The sequence below is a fragment of the Rhipicephalus sanguineus genome, chromosome 1, assembly GCF_013339695.2.
Source record: "Rhipicephalus sanguineus isolate Rsan-2018 chromosome 1, BIME_Rsan_1.4, whole genome shotgun sequence".
Taxonomy (NCBI): Eukaryota; Metazoa; Arthropoda; class Arachnida; order Ixodida; family Ixodidae; genus Rhipicephalus; species Rhipicephalus sanguineus.
Window position 1 is genome coordinate 229,291,140 of NC_051176.1, and position 12,367 is coordinate 229,303,506.

Below are 12,367 nucleotides of genomic sequence, written 5' to 3' on the forward strand. Positions count from 1 at the left end.
CCCTTGTAGGAATTCATGTACTATACTTTATGTGCTGTAGACCACCGAAGATAATGACATTTAAGGAAAGAAGTGCCATGAGTTTAGTGAACCGAAAGGTAATTTTATTTCAGTGTTAGTGAGGAGTACATATATGCCACCTTCACATGACCAGAATGTATCCTTGTATTAGGGAATGGCTGAAGAAGATGCAGACCCCAGAGGAAACGTTTTTTTAGGTGATCACCCATGACGGTTTGCTTACTACTGGAAAGTATGCACTGTACAACAGCCTCATAAACACTACTATGCGTTTTTCTTCTTCACATTTGTGCTCTTTGTGCATGGCAGCCAAAACATGTGAAATAGTTCCCAATCAGAACTACTGTAGAGTGGGTAAACACTCGTAACTGCAGATGGTTAAAATAGGCTTAAGGATGTACTGATCTTATAATATTACTGATAATAGCTATGTTTCTTTTATTTGATGTTATGCTTTTTGTGTAGATGATATCAACTGGAACCCAATTGAGTGGGACAGAGCAGCTGAGGAGCTTACCTGGGAAAGGGTGAGAGCAACTTCTCTTTCTTAATGCACTGCATGGCTATGAAATAAAGCATCTTTATCATTGTCAGCATCCTATTTTATGTCCACAAATTGGGACATAGGATTCCATAAAATGAGCCATTCCAGAGATTGCAAGAGCAGTTCTAATAGAGATGATAAATAATGTTGCCCAAAGCTACAGACTCGACATTGTCCTCAAAATTGAAAAGCGTCGAGAAACATTTTTAAGGACCCAGTTTTTTATGGTGTTATCCCTTGCATATGTTTATACCTGGAGTGGTTACTTCCAAAAGTGCGCAAATGTTTTATAGGCAAAATTTCTCAACATGAGCAATCTTTAAAAAATAGGAGTCCTTGCATCGTCAACACTGAGAAATGACTGTCATGCCAATAGCCTGACTGAAAAATTGGGGAAGCAAAATGATGGGCCGTTTTTAGTGTGTTCATACTTGGAGCAATGTTGTCACTCAAAAAGCTCGGTGATTTACAACTGGAAGTTCTAGCTTGCCTGCAAGAGCAGAATTGAAATCCGTACAAACAAGTCCTTAAACGTTATGTTTCCATGGATGGTGGCGGTGCACATAGCCATCTCAAGGATGATGAGGACCACTCATAACAGTAGTTTTATTATATCACATGAACAGAGCACCATTCTATCAACAGTAAAAGATTTAGCTGGGTATTTTTAAGTTACAAAAAGAAAAAACTTATCATAGAAAAAGAAATTGTATTTTAACATTTAAAAAAGGCCCGGAGCCATGTACACTAATGGAAGGTCGCATGATTGAGCCTCCTGTTTATTGTTGCGTTTCGGCATGTGGGATACCAAATGTCATTTTTTAGGCGTGGTTGTCTGTCCTTTTTAATAGAACAACTTAAATATGGCTGTAATTGACAGCAGCTGACAGCTGTTTTCACACTTTAATGCAACACTTACTTAAAATTCTGTGATGGTAGTATGCTGCCAGTTCAGCAAACATCGTTTCTTTTTCTATTTCCTTGATTTTTCATGTCTTTGTAAAGTGCAGGTTTCGCATGCAACTGCCTACTGTATTTACTCGAATCTAGGCCGGCACCGATTCTAAGCCGACCCCCGAAATTCGCAAGGCCAGAAGAAAAAAAAACCTAATCATTGTACTCGAACCTAAGCCTACACCCCCCCCCCTTCGCACATCGTTTTTTCAAAAAAAAAAAAAAAAACATCAGCTTAGATTCGAATAAATACGGTATTTGCCGTGCTAATGTAGTTGTTCTTTCTTTTGAATGCTTCTTAATTCTGCTAGTTGGCTCATATTTCACAGGAGTCTGAAGATGTATTGAGATAGACTACGCAATTCTAACATAATATTCCCTTTCTTTTCGACAGCTGCTTGGACTGGATGGATCTCTTGTGTTTTTGGTATGAAACCCTACCCGTTTTTCCGTGTTCTTGGGTGTGTTATCATGGAACATTTGCTCTGGTGATGTGGGGTCTCACCAGCATGAAAAAAAGTAAAAAAAATAATTATGTTAGCAAACAGACTAGTCAGTGTTTCTGTGTTAGCTTTGGGTGATACTTTTGGCGTGAAAGCAGTTGTCATAGTTCTTTGTCATATTTATTGGCTACAATCTGCTTCATTTGACATTGCGTAAAGGAGGAGGTGATGTAGCATGAAAATCTTGTTAAAGGGGCCCGGACACCCAATTTTAGATCGTGATCTATGTTATGTGGGTTAATCCTTGTGCGTTCACAAATAAGCTGGCAAAATTTTAGTGCATTTGGTCGAGCACTTAATTTATAATTGAATATTTTTATAAACATGCGAGCGGCTTCAGAGTCGGGCAACACTGGTGCACTCGCGAGCCGTGACGTAACAAGCAGCTTGCTGTGCAAGCGTCTGCATTCCAGCGAACGATATTGTTCCGGGGTCAGCTGTGCGTGAAATCGAGTTATTTTAGCTTTCTTCAGCTTGGCACTGAAGTTAAGGGGGGACACTGGTCTTAGAGATGAAAAATCATGAAAACAATCAATTTTATGAAGATAGTATTTTTGTAACATACAGGCATTGCCACAAGTGCTGACTAAGTTTCTTGCATCTCGGATTGATATTTCAGCCCCAACAAAAATTTATATCACCAAGACAAGCAATATTTTGATTGAGAAAAAGCACAAAAAATGGGCTGTTTTATTGTCATGCTGCTCTGAATGACATATGCTGCAGCAGTAGGCATGCAGGTTATGTCCCTGGTGGAGACTAATAATTTAACAAAAATATTTCATTATCTTCTATTACATGTGGTTCAAAATGAGCTTTCTCTGTATTCTTGCATTTTCTCAAAACAAGCTTTTACTCACCCTGCTTGTTTGGGGCAACAATTGCTCAAGCTCTAGAATAGCTACAGCTGTAACGTTTTTTGCTGTATGAAGCTAAATGCATAAAGCTTGAAATGCTGCAAGCAGATTCTTTCTTTTTTTCTTGCATAATTTTTTAACCTGCCTGTGTTCTTGATCGTTAGTAGCTGTACTGTAAATGCTAAATTTCAGTGGGCTGCTAAATTGCTAATTTTTGTTGGATTTGAAAACTGCTTGCAGCAGTGCAATTCTTATTCATTCTCCTTTCCACTTATGCATTAAACATAACTTTGTGCCCAGTTTATTAGTATCTATTGTCTCACCAAATAATAGTAATTAACATTTAATTATCTTAATAATTATTTGAGCCAAAGAAAAAATTACTGCATTTTTAAAATCAGCACAGAGAAATGCATACATATCTGTGATTTTTAGTTGATTCTGGTCAGAAAATGAACAAGATAGCCTCAGGTACCATGTCCCCCCGTAAACGATTTGCAGCGGCTGAAATTTTGGTGGAAGACGACAGCTCCGCTCCATGCAGCATATGATGTCACGGACGCCATGGCAAAATGGTGGTCCCCGGCAGTGGGTGGGGTTTATAGCCGCCGACTTCTAGGGCTTGTATTGCACTGAAATATTCTTTTACAGTCCATTTTTCATATATGTAGAGCCATAATAGACTCTCCACTTCTATTTTTCGCTGAAAACCACAAATTGTTGGGTGACCCTGTCATGGCCCCTTTAATGTAAATGTGGCATTGTGGCAGTTGAAAAAGGCCGTAAAATGCTATGCCATAGATAGTAATAGCTTTTCCTTGGGGCCACTAGAGGGAGCTCATGGGTGACTTCATATGGCCACACACAATTCCTGGACGTGCAGTGTCCTGTTCATTAAATGAGTATTTAAGATGCCTTCATCCATTTCATAATCTATGCTGATGCCACTGCAGCTGGACAGTCCACAATTTGGTCAGATGGCATCTCCGTGTGCTCTGCTGTTGTTGCCACTTCCTTGTTTCAAATGCCGTATAGGCTGTCTTAATCGGTCCTGCCAACCCCAAAGGATCTTGTATTGAGTCTCAATTCTATGCCATTGACCTTGGATATAAGGAAGGAAAACAGAGCCAGAGTTGCAAAGACTGCACTCAACCAGGCACCACCAGCCATCAGTCTTTTACTGAATAACTTAATAGCAGATGATATTAGGATGTAGTAATAGCAGATTGCGACAAAATTTTTCTTTTGTCTTGAACTTGGGAAACTATTAGGTGTGACCATACCCATGTAAAGTTGTATCTAAGTACATTAGGTTGGGTATAAAGAGTCATTCTTGTTGTTGATGTGTTAATTTAGCTGCAATTTTTCATAATCTTATTTTCCTCTGCAGGAGCACGTATTTTGGGTTGTTTCCCTTAACACACTCTTCATCCTTGTCTTTGGTAAGTTACTACATTTAGGATATTGAAATATTGGTGTACGGGTAAAATTGTATGATTTTCCTGTTACGCATTTTTCACTTACTTGTCCTCTTTTTCTTATTGGCCAGATATTTCGATAAGCTGTGGGTCTATTCTTTATTCTTTGCTAAGGATAGTAGCCCTTCAGTGCTAGTAAAGAATCCCTGAGTGAATTTTGTTGCACCTGAGATAATCGTTTAGATTAATAGCTAGTTATCTCCAAAACTTTCTCGGAAAAATGTTATCGCAGCTGGCTATGTTGGAGTAAAGGTTTGGGTGTGTTCATACGAGGACAGTGACAGGAATGAGCTGGCTGGTTTTTATTTCAACAAAATTTTACAGTAAATGTTAAAATAGCTTCATACTTTGAAGCCAAAGTTATTTTCTCTGTATGCCTTTGCTTTAGCATGAAAAACCTTAACTATTTGTTTGCTTCTGTGAGCCAAACAATTAATCGTGAAATGTTCAGTGGATTCCACTTACAAAATGCAGCCTTTATAGCATGAAGTATTGGGGTGGGGGTGAGGGTTAAAGAGCAGGGGAGATAGTTTATGAATATTTTAAACGCAGGGCCGGTATTTTGTAGCAGTGTGTTATGCTTTATACTGTGCTAGTCTAATCATCCGCCACTCACTGCTAGTTGATTCTGTTAACATGGGCAGACTTGCTCTGACCACTGGCCGAGCACGAAGAGCATGAAAGTGCATTAGCATTGCAAAAGGCATCACTACAAAATACTATCCGGGTTGTCATTGTAATTCCTGGTGTTGTGCTGGTTTCAGATGCGCGTGGCATGTGCACAGTTTTATTCAGACAACCCATGCATGGTTGTTTGTCTGTATGCGTACATGCAGTGAATTCATTTTGATTAGTTCAGTTGCTTTGAATGGAAAGGATGCTCACTTATAAGCAGCTCTCTTATAAACAACAGGATTTCTGCCGAGCATTGACGTTTCGCCCGTAATGTTCACAGGAAATCTCTGCTGCTAAATAAGGAAATTTGTATGCAATTGTCAACATCACTTCAGGGTCCCTAAAACGTTTCTTTTCTTGGGGTACAACAAACGTTTATAAACTAGGCAGTTTTCTCTTTTTTTTTTTTCACCAGTCAGTTTCCCAGACAGCTCAAATCTCAATCTTAGACAGCTCTAAGAAAGTAGGTGTTACTGAAAAATGTTTGTCCTTCAGTAATGTGGCTTATTCCTAAAATAATTATTTCTGCATGATGCAGCATAACGAGACAGGTTTAGGTAAGTGCATTGTTAAACAAATTATATATTTAATTGTTAGAAATTGAATAATGGAAGTTTAAGGAGCACATCTTTGTTCCACTGCACTAGGGAAACTCAACCAAGATGGTAATGGCGCATTTGACTGGTTGTTTCAGGGTGTGCCGACTTTGCTACAAACAGGGGTGCAACAGCTGCGCCAATTGCGCCAATTTGATACTATTATTTTTGTGCCAAACAGAGCCAAAACCATGAAATTCGTTGAAATTGTGCCGCGCTGCTCCAAAATGCTTGACCAGTCTCAAAATTTTCTCAGTACCACTAATTTTTGCAAGAAATGGGGAATGTGTTAATCACCCGTAGTGTGCGCATCATCATCCAATCCAATCCAGATGCGCAGACCATAACCCCAACTACTGGTTCACAATACCCTAACCTCACTGCAAAAGAAAAGAAAAAAGGACAACGGTTGTAAAATTTCCTGGCCTTGTTTTATCACGTTCGGAATACTTTTTTAAGCCACTTTTGCTGCAGTACACCGTTGCTGTGCGGAAAAGTGTACCATGATTTAGAAGGGGCTACTAGTACTCGCTGTCACGGTACACAGCACATTTTGTTCCTTAACTACTCATGCGTGCACGCACCATATAATAATGAGTACTAGTATGAGTGCTGACATCTAAAAAATTACTGGCAATCATTTAGAGCGGTGTATGATGTTCCTGTGGCCCTGAGAAACGATAAACAAAAATGTACGCCAGTTTTCTTTTTTCGCCACCCCTTTCGCTCCTGCTTTACGAATATCCCAAATTTCGAGGTTGCCAGGTTGGCAGATTCACAATAGCATATGCAGCGCCTGTCAAATGGTTTGACAGGCTCTGCAAAAGCTGACGTGGACTTTGACATTGTTTGCACTGTGGGGTGGTTTAACAAACTGCTTTTATTGAAATATCAGTGCTCATGTGCACTGTGCATGAGTTAGCTGATGTTAAGTAGTTTGTACATATATTTTTCTTTTCTAAAAGTAAGTCTTATTTGTTGTACTGCTCCAAATTTTGGATTTCGGGCTAAAAAAAAAGTGTGTTTTTTTTCCTTAACTTGCTCCAAATTTGGATTTTCGTGCTCCAGATGCAACTTTTTGCTGCTCCAAAAATTGCGCCATATCCTGATTTGGCTGTTGCACCCCTGTACAAAGGTTGTTAAAGAGAGCTTTAAAGCTATATAACTGGATGATTAGTAGAGATAATTTTGCTTCTTTGTTCCCATTGGAACCCATTTTTTCTTTATACTAAACCTTAGTTCCCGTTTTACACAACTTTTGTGCTGCTTCCCGAGAGCTGACCATTCAAATGTGCCTTAAAATCTATATTTATGCCAGCACATTTGCATTAAAAGGGAACATTAATATAATTTTTTGTTACCTGCATGTGCAGGAAATTTATTCTTGTGGTTGCAGCTTGAAGTAGGGCTGTCATTTATTAAATCCAGGCAATTGAACAGCAATATGTTATATGCTCAATGTGCTTTGTTTCCTTGCAGCCTTCTGTCCGTACCATATTGGACAGTTTGCCATCATGGGTTTCCGGCTGAAGAGCTACGTAAGTTTCCTCTGGATGCATGACTACTTGGCGTTATGAGTGTATGTTCTATAATATGCTCCCTTGCGCTTGCCACAAAGATGGCTCAAATGACTCCTGTATGTAGTACTGAAAATGATAAATATTTGACAGGTGGCTGTGTCTCAATTTGAGGGCCTCTTGACCACGCTGTGTGGCTATGTGCTGCTGGGCGTGGTCTTGGTGTTTCTGCATGGCCTAGCAGCCTTGGTGAAGCTGCGCAGGACGCAACGCCTACTGGGCCTCTGCTATGTGGTGGTCAAGGTGGCCCTGCTCTCCGTTGTTGAGATTGGGCTCTTTCCTCTGGTTTGTGGCTGGTGGCTCGACGTCTGCTCCTTGGTGCGTTATTTTCTTACTCCTTTTTTGCCTGTAGTTGGCAATGTTCATTTTTAGGCATGGAAATTTCATTGTACTGGTGCTCTTGCCTAGATGAGGCATCTTAAGCTTCTGCAAAGCATTGGGCTGGGCACAGTTTTAAAAAAACCTTTTGAATTAAATATTAAGCAAACAAATGACAAATATTAAGTGAACAGCCTATGTTCTGAGTTGTATCTTCTCAGCACTATGTTACATGATATGAGCCTATACCAGCTCGCCCAGCCCACGGCTTTACTTGAATTAAGTAGTTCGCAAATGCTCATGTTGAAAATACAGTTGCATCAAGGGCTTCTTAGCAGGAAAAAAAGCAGTAGTGTGAAAGAAACAAGGACAAGATGAGAACTCAGGTCTGACGCTGTCTCGTCCTCGTTTCTTTTGCGCTGCTGTATTTTCCTTGTCAAACCATGAACCAACTCACTCTTTTACGAAGCCATAATTCTAACCAGGTGTGGGCATTGCAAATAGTCCCTTGAGTTGCGGGATGGGTGGTCACCCTAGTACTAAAAAATACAGCGTGCCAGAAATGCCCAAAAGGAGTCATAATACTGACAAAAAAAGAAAAGGTGCTACTTTCTGTTCGTTCATGGAAGGTTAATATCTAGAGCTGTGCGAATAGCCAAATTTATGGTGCGAAGCGAATTCGAATATTGAAGTGTGAGTGCGAATCGAATCTAATATTTTTCGAATATTTTTCGGATATTTCTAGAATATTTTTCGAATACTTCGAAGCGCAATTGCAGAAAAAAAAGGTTAGAGAGGATTCCTAAGCATATTCTTATGAGATAGCAACATGAAAGTGTTTCATTTTGCTAGGTTGATGAAGCACTGGCAGGGTGGTGTTTCATAGTTGTCTTATCAAGAATGAGGCAATGTAGAGGCCGAATTCTATTTATGTACATGATTTGGTGCCACCAAAGTGCTGCCAACAACACTTTATACGTGATGGGCAAAGATGCCATTTCCTCAGCCTTTCCTCCTCTTTCAACTTCTGTGGAAGCCCAACTGATGTGGCAGACAAGGGTGTGCTTCCTTCAAGTCCGGAGTTCCAAATCTGCCCCGTAGACGTCGATATATAAGAACATCTGAAATTTTGGATGCTAAAAAGCTTCGGCTTCCGATTTTTCGGACTTACTGCCCAAATTTCAGGTCCAAAACAGCATTAATTGAGCCCCCACCTCTGCCACATCTTTCATCTCCTTGTTGGAACCAGCGTTTTCTGGAGTTAATAATAAACTGGCATTTAGCATAGCGCGGGAAGACACATGGACAAAGAAGAAGTACGAGACGAACACAAGCGCTTTCAACAACGAAAATTTTATTTTCAGGATCGGTCATATATACACACATGAAATCACGCGACAGTAGTGAGATATTTTCGTTTGCAACTGATAGCGCATGGACAACGGCGTTCAATCTTATCCGTCATACAGCAGTTTAAACATGGCAACCAACCTTAACTACCGGGCATGCGCAAATATTCAATTTCTTTGGTGGATAATGACATTGACACCTTGCTGATACAGTGATCGCCGGCGGAAAGGATGCGATCTGTCTCTATTATCAGTCTTACAGGCTCCGATTTACTTCTTGAAAGAATTGCAGTATTCTCTAGTACCGGGTGGCATGCACACGTTTTGCAGTGAAGTGCTAAAAAACCGTCACCTGACACACCTTTTACTTTATTTCGGTGTTTCCTCAATCGGTCATTAACGCATCTTCCGGTCTGGCCTATGTAACAATTGCCACACGAGAGGGGAATGCGATAAACAACGCCCACAGCGCATGGGACAAACTGATCCTTGTGTTTCTTATCACACACCGACCGGGTAGTCATTACCGGATTAGTAGCTCTACATAAACGTGTGCATGCCACCCGGTACTACAGAATACTGCAATTCTTTCAAGAAGTAAATCGGAGCCTGTAAGACTGATAATAGAGACAGATCGCATCCTTTCCGCCGGCGACCACTGTATCAGCAAGGTGTCAATGTCATTATCCACCAAAGAAATTGAATATTTGCGCATGCCCGGTAGTTAAGGTTGGTTGCCATGTTTAAACTGCTGTATGACGGATAAGATTGAACGCCGTTGTCCATGCGCTATCAGTTGCAAACGAAAATATCTCACTACTGTCGCGTGATTTCATGTGTGTATATATGACCGATCCTGAAAATAAAATTTTCGTTGTTGAAAGTTAGCGCTTGTGTTCGTCTCGTACTTCTTCTTTGTCCATGTGTCTTCCCGCGCTATGCTAAATGCCAGTTTATGATGAACCGACAAGCCCACATTGGTACTCTTGTCGGGAGTTAATACACTTGCGACTGTAGCAGAGCTTGAAAGGCAGCTTTGCCGCAATACCGGGGTGTAATGAGGTGAAGCATATTGAAAAATCTAGGGAACACTTTCAATCGGACGTTAAGGGGTCATGAAGCACCCCTTGGGCTTGTTGAAAAAACACATCCTGCGGAAAGCTGACACGGCTATGAACTGCTCTGCCAAATATTACAGTCGTGCGCGCCGCGTAATGGCCACAAGCAGAGCGCGAAGTTGCCGTTTCCCCAGGCACCCTCTTTTCAAACAGAGGCCAGTTCTCACTCTCGTCGGTGGGCGGGGCGTCTGTCCGTTTACGTCGCGGATCTGTCACTTTACGTCGCAAGAGACATAGCATGCTTATTGGCCGATAGCCGACGTAAATTGAGAGCGGCGTTCGGATCAGATGCGCTTCTTGCCGCGGGGTGCCGCCACTTGCCGGCGCCGCCCTCCTCAGTACACGGTAGCCGCACTCGCGCAAGCGAATCACAGCGGGAGAGCGATCGCGTTTCATGACGCACGCTGACGTAACTTCTTTCCCCCATGCCATCCCTCCCTGTCTAGTTTCCAGTACGCTCGTCGGCACGAGAAAAGAGAGAAAGCGCTGGGAGCGTGCGCAAACCCCCGTAACTCCGCTGATTCTTGACGGATTCGAGAAATTTTTGCGGCAATCGATTCGGGGGGCAGTACACTCCGATACTGAGGTCATTAGATCATTACTTGGAAAAGTGCTTCATGACCCCTTTAACTGTCTTGGCTAAGTTCGACTGTAACGGAGCTTGAAAGGCAGCTTTGCCGCGATACTGGGGTGTAATGAGGTGAAGCATATTGAAAAATCTAGGGACTACTTTTAATCTAACTTTCTCTTCGCAAAGTTCGACCGTAACGGAGCTTGAAAGGCAGCTCTGCCGCAATACGAGAATGCAATGAGGTGAAGCATATTTAAAATCTGATGGGGTCGCTTTCAATTGGACGTTTATTGTTTGGGAAGTTCGAATAGTAAAATTTTAGTGCGAATCGAATTGAATAGCAAACACTGTTAGAAAAATATTCGAAATTTCGAATATTCGCACTCCCGTACTAATATCATGTCTCATCATGGGCATGTGGCTTATGTCATCATGCTGTGGGCTGTGACAGTTAAAGGGGCCCTGCAATGCTTTTTCAGCATGGTCAGAAAACTCTGCCTATCGGTAGTCGAGGCTCCTGAGAACATGTAAGCCAAACATTATAGCGCAGTACGCGGCCTGGAATTTACAATTAATTCTCAGTCTGCTAGAAATCGTTCCCCCTTTCTACAAATGATGCCATAAACCGTGCCATACACCCAAATTCACGGCCATTGGCTGATTTGAGCATCGTGGGCTGCGTAGTTACTGTGGCCGCTGCAAAAGGCTGCCACGTGCCCCTGTGCGCGTTCGCGATCACACTGAAAGTAAGCCATGCGTTCGAAGAAATAAAAAAGAAAAAGTGCTCAAGGCCATGATGCGCACGTGATATTTCTTCTTCCCACGTGACATCCCTTCCTGCTTAGCTGCCAGTCCACTCGTCGCGACGAGAGAAGAGAGAAAGTGCTTGGAGTGTGCGACAAATATCCGTAACTCCGCTCGTACTTGACAAATTCTAAAAATTTTTGCGGCGGACGATTTGTGAGACAATAGGCTTTTTTAATGAAGCCATTTGACGATTACGTGGAAAAGTGCTGCGGGGCCCCTTTAAGTTAAATTAAATGCTAGCTTTTGTGATATATAGTACAGCGATTTAATAAGCAGAAGCAGATGAACATCGCAAAATTTTATGATGGCATAAAGCAGAGCTTTCAGTCATACTAAGTGCAATGTATTGCAACGATACCTTGGTTTGGGCGAGCTGGTCCATAATTGGAGAAAACTTGAAAAGCGCAAACGATGAAGGCAAAACACATACAACAGGACTGGCACTTTACTTGCAACTGGCGTTTATTTGAAACGAACATCGTGATATACCTGCGCATCAAGCTCATGCATACGCACACATCATCCCACAAGCGATTGCGTGGGTCTATCTTCAAACATGAATTTTGAAAACAAATCTATGGTGTATCAATGTGAGTCAAAAGAAAAGCCACTTCATTTAACAGCAAAGATGGGCAGCTGACACACTCATCACCGGCTTTATCAGGTAAGCCTGGACGATTTCGCGTTCTGTTTTTGAACTGCCTTTTTTTATAAAAGTGGTGTTCTGAAATAAAGGAGTACAAGCACATTGTTTGCAGTGTTTTGCCAGGTGGCTACCGAATCCCTTCCTGACATAGTTATTCTGCTGTCTCGCCCTGTCGTTGAAGCACTGACTAGTCTGTCCAATATAGACGCGTCCACAACCCAGAGGTATATGGTAGACCACATTTGCGGTACACACAGTGTAGACAGTCCTATGATTGGTGTGACATTGCAAGCATTTCTTGGTCCTTTGAAGGTTGCAGACAGCTGATAGTCTGCAAGGCCCTGAAAAAACTA

General features: G+C 41.7%; 1 protein-coding gene across 1 annotated transcript in view; it reads left to right on the forward strand.

Annotated features, from left to right (window-relative positions):
- LOC119373804 (E3 ubiquitin-protein ligase MARCHF6) overlaps nucleotides 1-12,367 on the forward strand; it is a 78,829-nt gene that overhangs the window by 35,420 nt on the left and 31,042 nt on the right. Inside the window, exons 8-12 of the mRNA XM_037643862.1 lie at nucleotides 487-548; nucleotides 1,914-1,946; nucleotides 4,270-4,321; nucleotides 7,108-7,166; nucleotides 7,299-7,523. Coding sequence (XP_037499790.1) covers nucleotides 487-548; nucleotides 1,914-1,946; nucleotides 4,270-4,321; nucleotides 7,108-7,166; nucleotides 7,299-7,523 — 431 coding nt within the window. The remainder of the gene's footprint in view (nucleotides 1-486; nucleotides 549-1,913; nucleotides 1,947-4,269; nucleotides 4,322-7,107; nucleotides 7,167-7,298; nucleotides 7,524-12,367) is intronic.